The sequence below is a fragment of the Colletotrichum aenigma genome, assembly GCF_013390185.1.
Source record: "Colletotrichum aenigma strain Cg56 chromosome Unknown KSG_Cg56_contig04, whole genome shotgun sequence".
Taxonomy (NCBI): domain Eukaryota; kingdom Fungi; phylum Ascomycota; class Sordariomycetes; order Glomerellales; family Glomerellaceae; genus Colletotrichum; species Colletotrichum aenigma.
In genome coordinates this window covers 1,252,798-1,268,496 of record NW_023500910.1, presented here as the reverse complement: position 1 = coordinate 1,268,496, position 15,699 = coordinate 1,252,798, and the positions used below count along the sequence as shown (strand labels likewise).

General features: G+C 51.0%; 3 protein-coding genes across 3 annotated transcripts; 1 reads left to right on the top strand and 2 right to left on the bottom strand.

Moving 5' to 3' along the window:
* Positions 1-477: 477 nt before the first annotated feature.
* CGCA056_v006241 (ATP-binding cassette sub-family B member 6) lies at positions 478-2,885 on the bottom strand (the record flags this gene model as incomplete). The annotated part of the gene is made up of 4 exons (XM_037321492.1): positions 478-628; positions 674-844; positions 901-1,092; positions 1,144-2,885. 4 exons carry the CDS (start codon positions 2,883-2,885, stop codon positions 478-480), a joined length of 2,256 nt encoding a protein of 751 aa, XP_037178969.1.
* A 939-nt stretch (positions 2,886-3,824) lies between these two features.
* Positions 3,825-4,315, bottom strand: CGCA056_v006240 (uncharacterized protein; the record flags this gene model as incomplete). Its single annotated transcript, XM_037321491.1, has 2 exons — positions 3,825-4,060; positions 4,114-4,315. The coding sequence occupies 2 exons, from the start codon at positions 4,313-4,315 to the stop codon at positions 3,825-3,827; spliced, it is 438 nt and encodes a 145-aa protein (XP_037180302.1).
* A 5,276-nt stretch (positions 4,316-9,591) lies between these two features.
* On the top strand, positions 9,592-10,100 carry CGCA056_v006239 (uncharacterized protein; the record flags this gene model as incomplete). The annotated part of the gene is made up of 2 exons (XM_037321490.1): positions 9,592-9,885; positions 9,933-10,100. The coding sequence occupies 2 exons, from the start codon at positions 9,592-9,594 to the stop codon at positions 10,098-10,100; spliced, it is 462 nt and encodes a 153-aa protein (XP_037180059.1).
* Positions 10,101-15,699: the final 5,599 nt, after the last annotated feature.

The following is a 15,699-nucleotide window of genomic DNA, read 5'->3' as shown; positions in this document are numbered from 1 at the left end:
CTCATGGCGAAGCCTAGATGCTAAGCAAATCCTTCTGGTGTTGGGCGTCGGGCCTTGCGAGTCTTGTCTTGAGCCAAGGTAAGCAATTGTCCCACGAAGGGGTAATCAAACTTGCCCTGGAGACATTGTAGCGTAACGTAATGTTGTGGTCAAAGATCGAGCTGTCCTGGTGTCTGGGATACAGATGAACACTCCGTGACTGTGGCCTACTATGGTTGTTCATGGGACAAGAGGGGTCTTAAATACCCATTCACGGGAATTACAGTACCCTTTTAAGCCAGGCAGCCTTCTCACCCATGTAAAAATACCACATGAGCTAACATGGGTCCGTGGAGGCTTGGTTTGAGCCCCTATCTCGAGGATGGTATCTCGGACTAGGAGTTACATAGCCTTTCAAAAGGGGAAGCGATGTTCTCATTTCATTGTAAATACCCCCTAGAAGAACACGTCTCCAGCGTCCCATGTTTCTTAGTCATTTCACGCAACGTCCTCTCCGAGATGCTCCTGCCAGTATCGCCAGTAGTTCCCCTTTAAATCCAAGAGCACATCATGACTTCCACTCTCAACGTGGACTCCTTTCTCGCCGATAACGATGATTTCGTATGCTTTGATAGATGACAACCGGTGTCTGAGAGAATTAGCCTCTGGCTATCTCGGTAGAAAGGTCACTCACGCTACGGTTATCACAGTCCTGTCTTTGAATTCCCTCGACAAGCTTCTCTTGATAGAGCCTTCTGTTGTCGCATCCAGAGCACTCGTCCCTTCGTCTATGAGGAGGATATCTGGTTCCATGAGAAACAGTCGGGCGAGTGCAATTCGTTGGCGCTCTCCATTGGAGAATTCACTAGGGAGTTTAGAAACTGACGATACAAATGGGCAGATGAATCAAGGGCAACTTACTTTCCTGCATCACCACATGGAGAGTCGTAGCCTTTCTCACGCTTCATTATGACGTCGTGAATGCAAGCTTTCTTGCAAGCATTTTGTACTTCTTCTTCGGAAGCATCTCGCTTACCGTATCGTACATTGTCAATGACTGTCGTGTTGAAGATGTGATAATTTTGCTCGACGATGCCGATATTTCGCATTAGACTGCCCAGATAATCAGCATGTTTCTTCGGCTACAAAGATTGAAGGACGCACGAGCTATGTTTCACTTGAGTAATATCTTGACCGTCTATCAATATCTTGCCAGTATCGGGCTCGATTTGACCCGTAAGAAGAGCAAGTATTGTTGATTTACCAACACCTGACGGCCCGACAATAGCGATCTTGGATCCTGCAGGCACAACGAGATTGAAGTCTTCGAGTACCACCTTTTTGCCAAAAGTGACACCGACATTGCAAAACTCCACGAGGCCACTTTGGAAGTGGAGATGCGGCTTTTCTTCCTTTGGATGAGAGGCCATGTCCATAAGGCTTGCAGCTTCAGTCGCATCCTGGAACTTCTTAACAATGTCTTTGGCGTCTTTCAAAACATTGGAAAGGGGACTGATAAGTTGACTCCAGTACTGCTGATGGGCAAAGAAATCTTCGCTTCCTAGCCGACGACATTGAACCAGACCCAGGACAATGATTGCCCCGGTCCAGTATCCAACGTTCAGAGCCGTGTGGTTCAATGCATTCGAAATGAAATACGAGACGTAGAACTTCCAGCTTATCTTGTGGAATTCTTCCAGCCTCTCGTCGTTCTCATGGATATGGTATCCCGTCTGGCCGAAGAGGGCAGAGGTAGTCCACCCTTGGATAGCGTCCTCGCATTGCTGCCGCTGACGCTGGTGAAGAACTACAACGTCTGCTCTAGCTCTGAACATTTTGGTCGTTGAACGTCGGAAGATGATGACAGAGACTGACAAGAAAAAAGCAGCAATTATCAGCATAGAACTTCCAAACCTCAGGGCCGTCACCGGGAGAGCAATGAAGATCGCAAAGCAGCCATCTAAAGCGTTCCTCAAAATGGCGTCAAAGGATTGATCGACGCCTTGTGCATTGTCAATTGCAGTAGTGATGGCTGCCCGACTTTGCTTTCTATGATACGAGAAGCCGGCGTTCATGATTGCAGCGAAGATCTTCTGCTTAAGCTTCTGCTGGCGATGAAAGATCACCTTGAGCCAGTTCCACTCGTCCAGTGATGGTAGACCAGTGCCGGGCGATTGCAGAAGCCTGAGAAGAGACCACTGAATGATGTATGGGAGGATTTCGGAGTAAGGTTTGTCGTAATTGAGCTCTCTCATAAGGCGACTGATACTCAAGGGGAGCCAGAGGCAAAGAGCGTTTTGGCACAGCCTGAGAACGATAGATATAATAAATCTTCTCCGCATGCCATCATCGTTGTCTATCCAGATAAACTGCTTGAAGACCTTGAAGTGACTTATGCACATCTGCAGAATAGCGTCGGCTTGTGGAGGACGCTTTCGAAGGTGTGTTTTGGTTCCTTTCTCCTCGGCGAAGCAGTAGAGAAGGTAGAGATACGACGCAAACTTTGAAACTGCCAGTGTGATTCGGATCACTCTCCACGAGTCGGGTTCGATGCCCGGACTAAGCTGAATAGCAATTTCCAGCATTTCGTGGTTAACGCCAAGGGCCCAACTCACAGCGAAGAAATTCCAGATAAGCCCAGAGTCTTCCGATAGTCCGTCCAGTTGGAAGAGTGTTGCGATCGAGAAACACGTGGCGTGATAGGCAGGAAATATGGGGGCAAGTGGTTGTGCCCAGAGCAGTATCATGTTGCCCCATGTCAAGACAACTTGTGCATAGAATACCCGGGAGAAGCACGGCGTTGGGCGTATGCGATGCTCTGTACTCCAGGGTGCCATGAAGGAGAGCACGGCAGCTAGAATTGAGCAAGCTAATCGAACACGGTCAAAAATATCGTCCGGCGTCATTGTGATTGAGTGGGATAGAGAGAGATTTGGTGCCCTGGGACGTATGATGGGGGTATTTCGCATATAAAAGGTGCTGCGCTAATGGCATTGAGCTGCAGCATGGGACGCCATGGTTCGCCTGTAAGGCAAATGTTTCTGAAACTCCCCCGAGCAATTTTCCATATACTTCTCCGTTTTGCTATCATGCATGGATCGCTACGATCAAGCCTAGAAACACGACAGGCCCCCGCAAACTTTGCCTTGATCAACCCTATGTCGGTTAGCAAATCACGCAGATTCGTTCAGAGAGAAATCGCACCGAAAGAGCTAAGAACGCGCTGGCCTGCATGGTTCTCCCACCCTTGCTTCAGCAAGCCCCTATGCTGCAATGAGACACAAGGCCTGGCCAATGTCCATTAGTATGAGGCGCCGATCTCCGACCATCTGCAACATATTGGCCGCGGCTCCTCCCATAGACAGGTATTGGAGCCTTAAATGACGCTCGCCCTGAGCTGCCTGCCCGCAGGAGTGAGCTGGCAATATTTGACCTGACGGGAAGGCTTGCCTCCGAGGTGAGCAGCGGGCGTACAACAGAGCCATATAGGTGCTAAGTCTTGTCAACCCGTGTCACCCACTCCTTTCAGGTTGCCCTCCTGCAGGATGCCCCTGGTGGAAGTGTGGCAAGGGTATGAGTCGCATCATAGAAAATCCACGTCAACCTTGGGCCAAGAATGGGCTGGTCTGCATGGTCTTTTCACCCTTCCTTGATTTGGTTTGTGGTCCTGATCTCTAACACGAAGGCCTGGCCAATACGCATGACTGCGAGGCGCCAGCCCCTGACCGTTGGTGTCATATTGGCCGCGGCGATCCTCCAATCTAGAGCCTGATCTTATGCTTGTTGTCATCAAACCAAGGGATAGACGAAGCATGCGCGCGTTTGCTCGGACGCAATGTCACTAGCTATGGGCCGCTCTCTAACTCGTCCACACACCAACACATAGCGGGCCCGGTCGAAGGGGCTCCATTTCCTTCACTTGCGGAGACAGCGAGACCCCAGTCCGTCACTTCGTCGGAGAAACCTGTGAGAAGCGTCCCACAAGAGAAGCTCAGCGGGGTATCGTCGATGGAAAACTTTCTCAGGTCGTAAAGAATATAACCTGATCCAGGAGCTTGAGGCGCCCCGAGCGGAAGTTTGTCTTCGTGATCAGGTGTCAGGCGAGAACTACGGAAAATATAATGACCTACTCACAAGACTCAGTTGGATGCCTTTTCAACGCCGTGAGAGACACCTCATCTAACAAATTCGCCTCTTCTAAGTACTTCACATCCTTAGCTGAAATTGTGAAACACCTGTTTCCTCTATTTACGTCGTTTTCGGGGTTGGAGTGTAAAACTCGGCCAATGGCATAGGGAACGGAATTAGCAGCGTTCTTTAGAATTAGCCACTTCATAGTGAGATTTTTCATGAAATGAGCGTGTTGTTGAAGACAGATAGTAAGCAGGCGAGATTTCTTGGATTCAACACATTGGGGAAGGCCTTGTATTTCTACCTGAGAGGCGGCAAATGATGTCCAATCTACGGTACTCATCTCGCCGCCATAGAAGACCCAGCCAAGGTCTTCGCAACGAAACGCTCCTCGCATACATGCCCGCAATCGATCGACGTTGCTCCAGGCTTTCCGGGGCTAGAATGCGGTGGTCTGCATGGTCCTTCCACCCTTGCTTCAGCACACCCTCATCTCCAACGAGGAAGAAGGCATGGCCAATTTCCATGGCAGACAGTGCACTGACTACTCATGCAATGATCCTTGTCCTTACTTCTACAATCGCCCCCACCTGCAGCGTGCTTGAGGCCCTCTATCAGCTTTGGTGAGCAAGGTTCCGAATTCTTTTTGTATGCACGTATTGCTGCAATCAAGCCTAAGGCAAACTTCCACCGTCTTCAACGGTCATGGATGTATTCCTCTGAAGATTCATTGGTGGTATATGTTCCTGATACCGAAGGGTTCTGCGTAGGCTCGGCACACTATGGCTAGAGTCCCTTCGTAGTCTTAAGATATAGGGCTGCCCCGTGAAGAACAGCAGGTTCCTAACGCCCAACCTTCAGCAACATTCTATCATTGATTAGGGGTCATGGGAAATCTTCCAATTCTGTACTGGAAGTGCCAGGTAAGTGCACAGTACAAGAATCGCTCTCAGAGACTTCCTAAATTCGATCAGTGCGGAACGCGAAACGACGTGAAGCTGCGAACAGAGCGATTGAAGACAGATCGCAAAGTATGTTTCATTGGCAAACACTGCAAGAAGTGCCGGAAGAAGTTCAGTCATGGGAGCATACGAAGCGGTGGAATTTCTCCGATGAAGGATGGGACTGAGGACGAGGAAATGCCCCAGATCTCAGAGGAGGAGAAAGGTGAAATGCTTAAGGTTAGGAGTCGCGACCTTTGCACCATCATGGAAGCTTGCAGGAGCTGCGGGAACTTCGAACATCTAAGTCGGCATGCTCACTATAAAGTAAAGGCGAATGAGGTTTACATTGACATCGTAGATGGCCTTAAGAGCGTCTTGAATAATGGCTATAGCGATTTGCAAGATGACGAGGTCGACAGAGACTGGCATTCATAGATAGGCTACATCTCTTCATAGGCCTCCGTTTATCCCAGAAAAGATAACTGCACCACGTCATCTAGCGCGCACATCAGATGCTCCCGTGGCGACTTTCCAAATGTCACCAAACAATAGACAGTGTCCTCCCCAAATGTGCCTGCAATCGACTGGCCTAGCTTATGCACTCGCTCATCCATAGCAACTCTCCAAAATTCAACGCAGCTTCAAAGCAGGACTGGCATTAGAATTGGCCAAAAATTGACGAACCTGCAAGTCGGCTGGAGTCGTCGTTCGTGATTTTCGCACCCCACCCCGGGCGTGTCCGCCAAGCGAGACCCTCCCATGACCCTTGACCGCCGCACGTATCCACACCCCAGCGGCGCCGGGGAACTCGCTAGCGTGCCGCTGGCTGTGCGAGGATCCCGACGCCCGCGCGTTCTGGGTACTTGTGTGCCCGAGCAAGCCTGCAGCCATCCACAACCGACCCCGTCGAGGTGACATCTGATGCACGGTCTGTTGGAACGCCGATGTTCAGCTGGCAGCCCGGCCCAGCGCATCAGGTCTGGGCCTTGGATCTGGCCGTTATACCCCGTAACCGATAGGGATATCACCACGTCGCGTTGGAATAGATGGATGAGTGGAGTTGTATTGTGCTTAAGTGCGTTCTATCTCCTGCCTCCCGTTCTCCTCCCAGATGCTCGCGCCCCCACTTATCGGTTGTACTAGTCACGTCAGTATGAGCTGCTTGCTCGATCGGCCGTTCACGTACCACGACGCAGTCCTCGCAGCGAGCGCCATGCACGTTGACCCAGCCGGGGCAGTCAACGCCGTGCTTGTATCTGTTGACGCAGGGATAGCGGTCCATTGCGGTGGTTCTTGGACGATGATTGTGGGTGTATGAAGGTGTGGAAGATTTTGTGGAAGCTGAGGACATTTGAATGTTTGCGAGGGAAAAGCGAGCTATTTGTATTCAGAGCTTCCCGGTGGCGGTGGAACATTTATACACATGCCGTTCAAGAGGCCATCATGCCATTGCATGATCAGTAGGCTAAGGAAAAAAAGAAGCTGATTCTATTGGTACCCAACAACCTGCCCAGACACACCCGGCGCGGAGGGTATGTCCAATCTCAACATATTGTTGCACCAAGATTGCTCCCGGAGATGGTTCACCACTGACTCTTGCTGTTCACCTCTCATTCCGCAGTATTTGCATGAGAACCGCCTCAGATGCGCGTCGAGAGAGTTTCTGAGATCCAACAAATTAGCGAATGAGCCACACTTGAGACATATACCATCAGCCCTTACTGGTATTCTTCCACGGTCATTTCCGACTGGTGCATGCAATCAGACTTGGAGCGCCATAGACAGTAGTAGTTTCCATGCTGATCGCGGGGTGGCTCGCAATCTGGATATCCCCCGTCCTCGGTGATTCCATATAAATACATCCATGGTAGAAGATCGTCATTGGAGCTCATTTGTTGGGTGTCGGTAGGGCATACAGCTAAGTCATCAGCCGTTGTGCCCGTTGGCGCTATCGGCAGTTCTGAATTGCTGTGTAGAAGGTATCGAGGATGTAACTGAGTTTCTTCTGTACTCCCGCTCAACTGACTCCAAGTCGCTGTCGCTGCACTGGTAGATTCCAATGCGTCCTGTTCCCATTCAAGGTATACAGCTGGTTCCGCTGCTGTAGCGCCGAACATGTTGTTGGTGCTCCATTCGCATTGGCCATGCGATGGCTGGTATGTAGGTAGTTTTGGGAGCTCGGAAGGATCTAGCCCGAATACGTGGCATATGTCGTCGTTTATCTCGTCGGACGGAGTTTTCGGCGGTCGCAGGACTAAGTCTGTGAAGCCGCTCTGCGAGACAATAGACCACACGCGCACAATGCTGCCTTCTTTTCAGCTGAATCGCTCATAAAACGGTGCTCCGGGTACCTACAGCAGGCAAATTTGGTCTTGAAATGGCGGACATCGAAAGGTCTTGGTGCTCGTCCCGCCAAGAGCTATGCTTTGAGCTAGAGGGCCAACATAGCTCTCCTCAAAATTTTCCCAGTTGGTTCTGGGAATGCCCTCGCGTGGAAAGCTTACGGGGTCTCTGTCTAGCGAGTGCCTGAACACTCCGGTTGTCTGGTGGTAGATGAGGTAGTCTGCCAAACAAATCTGGGGAAGTGCGCCATGGAAAGTCTCGCCTTGGCCGCCGAAGCCGTTCGGTATGTAGAAGGGAAGAGGATTTGTGGTTGGCATCTTGGCGAAGCACTGCAAAGTCTGCCGCTGTTGAAGGAAGAGGCTAGAATGTGCACTTTGGGAACCAGCCGGCCTATGTATGATCTCTCAGGCCGGCTCCAGATCGGATCAAATCGAGGCACGACATCGACCAGGATCCTTCAATCCCCAGTCAATTTGTCGTCGGCGAATGAGGATGCATCTTAGCCCTTGCTCATACCCACTGACCCCAGTCACTGCAGTGCATCTACCCACTAGCAGGTGGGCGGAGATACGAATTGCCCTCCTTCACTGTTTCGAACATTTTGCAGTGAAAAGGAATAGTATTCTGAAAGGAGTGTGTCTGTGACTATGCTTGGAACCATCCGTTCATCCAGGTAATGACTGTTTCCGCCCATGTACTAGTAAATTGCGTGTACGCGCTTGCCACACTAAGCTGAGGCAAGACTTCCACAGACGCCTGATTTGCAACCTCTTGGTACTCTCCATTGCCCATCGACTGAAGCAGGACCACATCTCCGAGCACAGGTCTCACTTCGGGTTCGCAGCTGGCCGGACAAGGCACAGGGCTCGCACAACGATGTGGTATGAGCGGCTTAGACTGAAGAGACTCCGTCGTGTTCCAGTCGACAAGGGGCGTCTCAGACGCATACGGGAAGGTTTCGTCACGACGTATATAATCAGCGTCGCTCTGCCGCTGTCTTTTTGGTGTCGGGCCACCATCTTCGTCCGCCTTTCTCTTTCTTAAGTTTGGGAGGGATTTGGCAATCGTGTTCTTGACATCTCTCAGAGACGTCCGTCGTGGCTTCATAGAGTGTGAATCCGCCTCGCTCAACAGCGACGAGCCAGACGTGGGTTTCAGAAAAGACCAAACGCCTGAAAGGGCCACCAGTGTACAAAAGGTCCTGTGCCATTGCCAGAAGGATAGTTTCGATTCTTCCAGATCGACGAAGGTGACTTCCAAGAACGCATCCGATTCTTGACCCTTGCGAGGCTTCTTTCGTTCTCTCGCGCCATATGTAGGGTATGCAAAATCGGGACCGCGCGCAGCCTTCCTTGTAGAAGCCGAGATGCTGACTTGTTGTTCGGCGACAGGTTAGCTTGAGGATGCAATCGATGGCTTTTTCTGCTTTCCTTATCGATTTCCGCATACTCTGCTTCATTTTCTTCGATCGAAGTAGCGGCGAAAGTTTCCGAAGATTGTTGATCAGCGATGCCGGAAAATGCGCGTCCTCAGGGCCCCCTATTTCATCAAATACGCGAAGAGTGCGACGATGAATAAAGGCAAGGGTGTCAGGAATCTGCGAGTCTCCGGGCGAAGACTCTTATACCAAGATGTAGCCGAGCTCCCAAAGTCGGAAATGAATAGTAGAGGCCGTAGAGGCAGCTGAAAAAGAGATGCAAACAGCAAAGCGAAGCACATCAACAGACAGAGCAAAAGATCCCGAATGCCGCTTATGAATTCGCCTTTCTTAAGCCCTGTCACTCCGTCAGAGAGAAGCTCCAGTTTACGCCAGATCATCGGATCTGACATAGCTAAGTCGAATATGGTAGTAGTGGTGTTAGGTGTCGGCTGCTGCGCGAGGGACGGCCGCCGGAGTTCAAGTAGTGCCCGACTCAGTTCAGCCAGGGCCTAGCCCAGTGGCCAAGGGCAGTGATTGGGTTGGTTTTGGGCCGAACGATCCTCATCAAAAGGGCATGTTCAGCCAAGGTCTCTCAGTCGACCTGTCACCTGCAGTCGGCTCTATGAAAGCTGCGTGCGGTGCCGTCGAGACCCGCTCCGGCATCGTCTCAAGATAAAGAGCGTTCGCTTCCCCCTCCACTCACGTCGGTTGCCTTCCTGCATGAGCTCCTGCATCTTACACCCCATCACCCGCATACATATCTCGACGAACGACATGGATATTCTCCAGCTACACCAAAACCGTTACGCGCCTTTTGTCAGCTTTTTTGTTAAGGAAATTCTTGTCAACAAAGAGGTTCCTAAGTCTCTCGTGGAGTACTTCACCACAATGATTGTGTGCCATCTCCCAGCAGGCGATACAATCCGGGAGATTGGGTTATTCGTCTATCACTCGAGGCAACACAAGTTGCCGGACCTCATGAAATCGGAGTGGCGATGGTTAAATATTCATCTCCCTACGATTGGAGACTTTGGCATAGAAGACGTGGTCTCTACTGAAACTGCCTTGGTATGTCGCATACTGACTTTGAAGTCTTTTGATGCTGACGCGGCCAGCTGGAACTCTGGAAGGCTATGGCTGAAGTGGCAAAGGATGACGATAACCTGACAAAGGTCCAGGAGTTTGCACAGGACAGCATTGAAGACTCAAAGGCAATGTTGGACACCACCAAGTCGGCTAACGAGACGTTCATCAATTCTCAACTCAACGAGCTGAGCCTGTAGACATGGGGTAATCAGTAGTATTTCTCAAATAAAACAAATAACTTTGATGCCCCATGTGTAAATTCCATTGCCTGAGACGGAATGTGCTATCGTCAGCCACAGCGTCCCGTTTCCTTAGGTGTGATCGTCATCGACAGAAGACGACGGTCGCCTCCTTGAGATCCCTTCGTCGTCCCTGAGTCTCCTTTACTCAATGGTGATGACCTCGCTTGGCGCTCGCTCTGGCATCGAAGACGGAATTTAGCCATGTGACATGCAGCCGTTCCAGGGGCATAGAAATCGTCCATGATTTTTTCAGGTGGAGGCATGTTGATGATGTCGTCGAATTCTGCAACAGAAAGTTTCGTTTCCGGGGAGGTGTGTAAGACCATGAAGTTGCCTTCGCGTCGGACGCACACCTCCCCGGACGATTCCAAGGTGCGGGCGACGGCTTCGCGATACTTGCTACGCCGCAAGCCGTCCAATTCGTGAGCTCTCATTCGCCATGGTGTTGGTCGTTCTCGGCCCAGGTTCAGTATGTAGAACTCTACTTCTGCCTGGCTTTCGGGTGTGTAAAAAGCTGGAATCGTTGGCTGAGAGGTGGCCATGGTGATTGCAAGGAAGAAAGTGCAATTTTGCGATGCGAACCATGCGAACCAAGCAAGTCTCCTGGTCGCCTTTTCATACATCGGACTTTGCACCAATCCAGGGACACAATCAAGGACAGGGGCTACGTAGGCATAGATTCCACACCCATAATGCAACTGCAGGTGGGTTCAGCAGAGATCACACCGGGTGACATCCGCAAGGACTGCCACGATTGCCAGACTGGTTCCGCGTTTGCCGGGACCTGGAAGTGGCCCCGCTCATCATGATGTGGCCGCTGTCTTGGGAGTGGGAGAGCTCTCCAATTGCGATGTCTCGGATCTCAAAGTGGCAGCATCATCCGGTGGTGTTTCCATGGTGCTCGACGTCGGTGATGTTGAAAGAGCGTCAGATCAAGGTCGCCGCGGGCTCAAGGGCTGCAGGCACGCTAACGCAAGGGGGTGGGGGCCGTGGAGGTTAGTGTTGCGTCCCACAATACCTCCATGAAGGCTATCAGCCGAGATGGCAGAGGTACCTTACACAGAAGGGTTGAGCTTACCTAGCTTGATCCCCTAGCTGTTAAGGATTGCTAAGAGAATACCTGCGGTCCCTAACTGAGGTTGCTCGCCCATTGTGGTCTAGTCAGCGGGGTCTGTCCATGCACGGCGACCAGGATGGTGCCATCAGACGAGATGGCCGAGTTACCTTACACTCGTAACTCACAGAAGGGTTTGGCTTGCCTCGATTGATCCCCGACTGTTAAGGTTTACTAGCAGGATACCTGCGGTCCCTAACTGAGGTCGTTGGCCCATTCTGGTCTAGTTAGTGGGGTCTCCATGCACGACGACCAGGATGAAGGCCATCAGACGAGACGGCCGAGGTGCAGTAGGTTTTGGCCTGCCTAGATTGATCTCCCGACTGTTAAGAATTACTAGTAGGATACCTGCGGTCCCTAACTAAGGTCGCTGGCCCATTCTGGTCTAGTCAGTGGGGTCTTTCCATGCATGGCGACTAGGATATAGCTGGTCCCTGCTCCAATCCTAACCTCACGCCCCCCGCTTGATGCGGATAGCCCATTCTGCATCTGGCTCTGTAGAAGTGAAGATTGAATTGAGCCATCTCAAGACTCAACCTCTCAGTGATTGTACTCCACAGCTGGACCGATGAGAGCTCTTATGGGTTACTGACAAATTTGTCTAGACGTGGCCCCTGTCTGAGTACCATCGGGCATTTTGAACGGGGAACACGAAGGGTCGGCCCTGGTGCAGGAAGTCCGATCCGTCCTCTGGTGTGTGCTAACCACACCAGCATGTTCAGTTTTGTCAATTGCAGCGTACCTCCCATTCTCTTCAATTTTGTCAATTGCAGCGTACCTCCCATTCTCTTCAATTTTGTCACTCGCAGCGTACCTCCCACTCTCTTCAATTTTGTCAATTGCAGCGTACCTCCCATTCTCTTCAATTTTGTCACTCGCAGCGTACCTCCCATCAGAAGTTTCAGTGTATTGACTTCCCGGAGGATGTCGCCGATCGTGTCGGACAATCGAGGCTCTGCTGTGTCTCCTTCTTCGATGCTGATGACTTTGACAGCCACAATTTGGCCCGATGGAGCGTCTCTAGCTTTGTAGACCCGGCCAAAACTGCCTTTTCCGATCAATTCATGTAATACAAAAGGTGGCGGCGAGGTGCCGGCTTTGGCACATTGCTGATGGATCAACGCCTGTGTGTGAATGGCGTCGATGATCGCTGGGTTGGTAGAAGTCATCTTGCGCACGAACGTCGGTGGCATTGTGTCCAGGACAGAATTGTGGTAGGATTGCGGCGGTGACAGAATTGCTGATAATGCAGCGAAAGGAAGGCCGTGTGTGCTCCTCAAGTCGGATGATGCATTCACGGTGGGGGTTGGTGTCTATACACCAGGTTTAGGAGCTGCGTGGAAGAGAGGTACACACAACATTGGATCTGATGTACATCCCGCGCGACCTTACCTGTTTTGTGAAGACCTCCTGCAAGATCAAAGGCCCGTTTCACGTGCTGTTAGGCGTTATGGCAAAAAACACCTGCGGACCTTGTCAAGGATCCGCGAGCAGGGATGGTTAGAAGCTAGCGGAAGGGCATCTTTTCAAACTATTCCTGAGCGAGACGCCTGTTAAGCTCTGCTCAAAAAACACCTGCGGGCACTATCAGGGCCGTCAGCACGTTTCTGGACTAGGGCGACCCAGGTTCCCCGCCCGCACCTGCGAGCTGATATGCAGGCATGTCGGACATAAGTCACAAACTCAATGGCCGGAATCATGTTTTGATATGATCCCTAAATCGCTCCTATTAAACGGTTGCTCTAATTGACACTGGAATTTCTTGCCCGATTTGATCCGTCTCTGATGTGCTTAAGTCGTCTCGAGCCAAACGTGAAGGCAGCCGTCCGCTGTCCTTGGATCCTGTATTCGATCTCCACCACTTTACTCCTATCATAACCGCACACGGCAGGCACTGGAGCGAGGTTTCGAATGCAACCTCTTCATGTACAGAGAGTGCAAGTATGAATGCAGAGGCCACAGTCACCAGAGCACATAATCCAGCCAGGAACCACATGCGCGCTTTTGTATGGGATGGTCCGGTTCCTACATGCAATCTGGCTGCGAGGGCAGTCATCAAGCACAGAACAAGAACATGCAGCAGGACAAGGGCAGCAGAAAGCATATTCCTGCCCTCAAATAGTTGCCAAATGCCCACAATGAATACCAGGCATGGACCGATGCCTGCAAGAACCAAAGCAGACTTTCCGATCATCATGTTGGCTATGTCGAAAAGGGGTTCTGAGATGGCGCAAAAAGCCTCGAAAAACTGTGGACTGTTAGAGTTGGACTCGCTTGGATAAGGGTTGACTACCTCGATACAGCCGACCATAAAAATACATGTGCCCCTCAGAGCCCAAGAGAAGGGAAAGGCTAGTCTGTCATCTGTCGATGAGACAGACGCAAACGAAAGTGTCAGACAACAAAATAAGGCTGGTATTGCCCAAGCATACTTCCGATACATCCATGACAGTCTGTAACGGGACCAAGATGTGGTGCCGTCCAAAGCTCTGGGGTTACGGTACGCGAACCAGAAGAAAATCGAAAGATTTGCCAAGGCGAAGGCAAACCAACCGTCAATAATCTGAAAGTCGGATAGAAAAGCCATGGTGGAAGAAATGAGGTTGGCACACTGGAAGAATGCCAGGCACCAGTCATCAGTGCAGAGAGTGCCACTTATACAATAACAGGACATGCGCAGATTGATCCGCTCATGCAGGCACCCATGTTCACAGTGGCGCGGATGTTTTCATTTGGGTCCTTGCGGTGTACTTCGTACTTTCCTAATATGTCTCCTCTGGGAGCTGGCTCCCACCCGCTGAAATTCAGCTCTGCGCAGTGTACCTCCCACTTCCCCTTTTCCTCTCTTCTGGGAGCTGGCTCCCATCTGCTTAAATTCAGCTTTACGCAGCGTAGCTCCCACCTCCCCTTTTTTTTTTCTCTGGGAGCTGGCTCCCATCTGCTTAGATTCAGCTTTACGCAGCGTACCTCCCACCTCCCCTTTCTCTCTCTTCTGGGATCTAGCTCACATCCCCTTGGTAACCGATTCTCTTCCGTCGTCCCCAATCACCAACGATTCAGACCGTCAGCCGACATGGACCCGGCGCGCATTAAACGGAAGATCGAAAGATTTGAAAAACTTCTGAAACGCAAGGAGCTGGCCCAAAGCACCACCGAGAAACTAGCCGCCAGCACAAGAGCTCGTATCATCAAAAATTCACCGTTATCTTCAACTGTCAGCCGCCCGAAGGTCCTTTTAGAAAAGATTGCCAAAAGCCGATACCACAAATTGCATGGAGTCGACAAAATCTCCCTCACAGGGATGGCAATTCTTGCGAGGCGTATCCATCCTACGGAGTGGGATGCTGTCATTCAATACTCTGATGTTCGAGATGATATCTTATCACACCTCAATACCCTGCCGAGGGACCTGGAGGCGTGTATGAGCTTTCTGGCGAGCTTGTTTCGAGCAAAATCGGAATGGGCACGATTTTATCTTCTAGGTATGATGGTTCGGCAAATTTGAGGCCGACACTAACGAAAAACTAGAGCTGGCGTATGAAGAATGGCAGACGGACATCCCGACCCTTTTCAACACGATCCTACATTTCGAGAATGATGGAACAATAGTTCTGGAACATGATGAGAATGAAGATGTAAGAGAGACAGCGGGGACCATCAAGGCGTCAAATCCTAGAAAACGAAAAAGAGCTCTGTCTTTGTCCGAGTCAGATGGAGTGTCCGACGGCCTCACGAGCGAAACTACAGAACAGCCGAAGACGAGTCCCATGGACACTTCGACTGCCGACCTCTCCGAATCAACTATTATTCCCAATGCATCAAGTCCGGCAACCGACGACAAGCGAAGACTTATTGTGGAACGTGTCCGCGCTCAGGGCCTTGGGACGCAGAAGCAGAAACTGGCCCTCGGATACCTCAGCAACATGTCCGCCGAAGCCATCGACGACTTGTATATGAGCATCTTCAGTGGACTTGGGATGGATAGGCACAAGATTACACATGCAATTATCGACATCTGGCGTGCCTTAGGCAAGGCTGAGATGAGCGTGGTGGAAGACACTCTTGCTTTGCTGACATCGGTGCAAATAACTGCAGACGTCGGGGGTGATGGGGATTTCGAGGTCAAGATCAAGTTACCAAGAATTGAGGGTCTTGCGTTGATTTCCAAGTACACGTGGCCTATACACGCCGACGCCGTATTCCCTAGCTTGTAGTATCCAATACGACTATTGTTCCTGTGAATAGCTCGATGGAGTCTCCTTTCTTTGCTGACCCTGTCTTCTGTAGGAACGTAGGCGGCCAATACTTCCATCTCTCCGTACTACCATCCATGACTCTGAGGCCTAGTGCTTGAATGACTGTAACTTCGATGTCGCTTGATACTGTGATGTGCGCGGCGTGCCGTTGCCACTCTTCATTACGTGGGATCTCGCTACTATC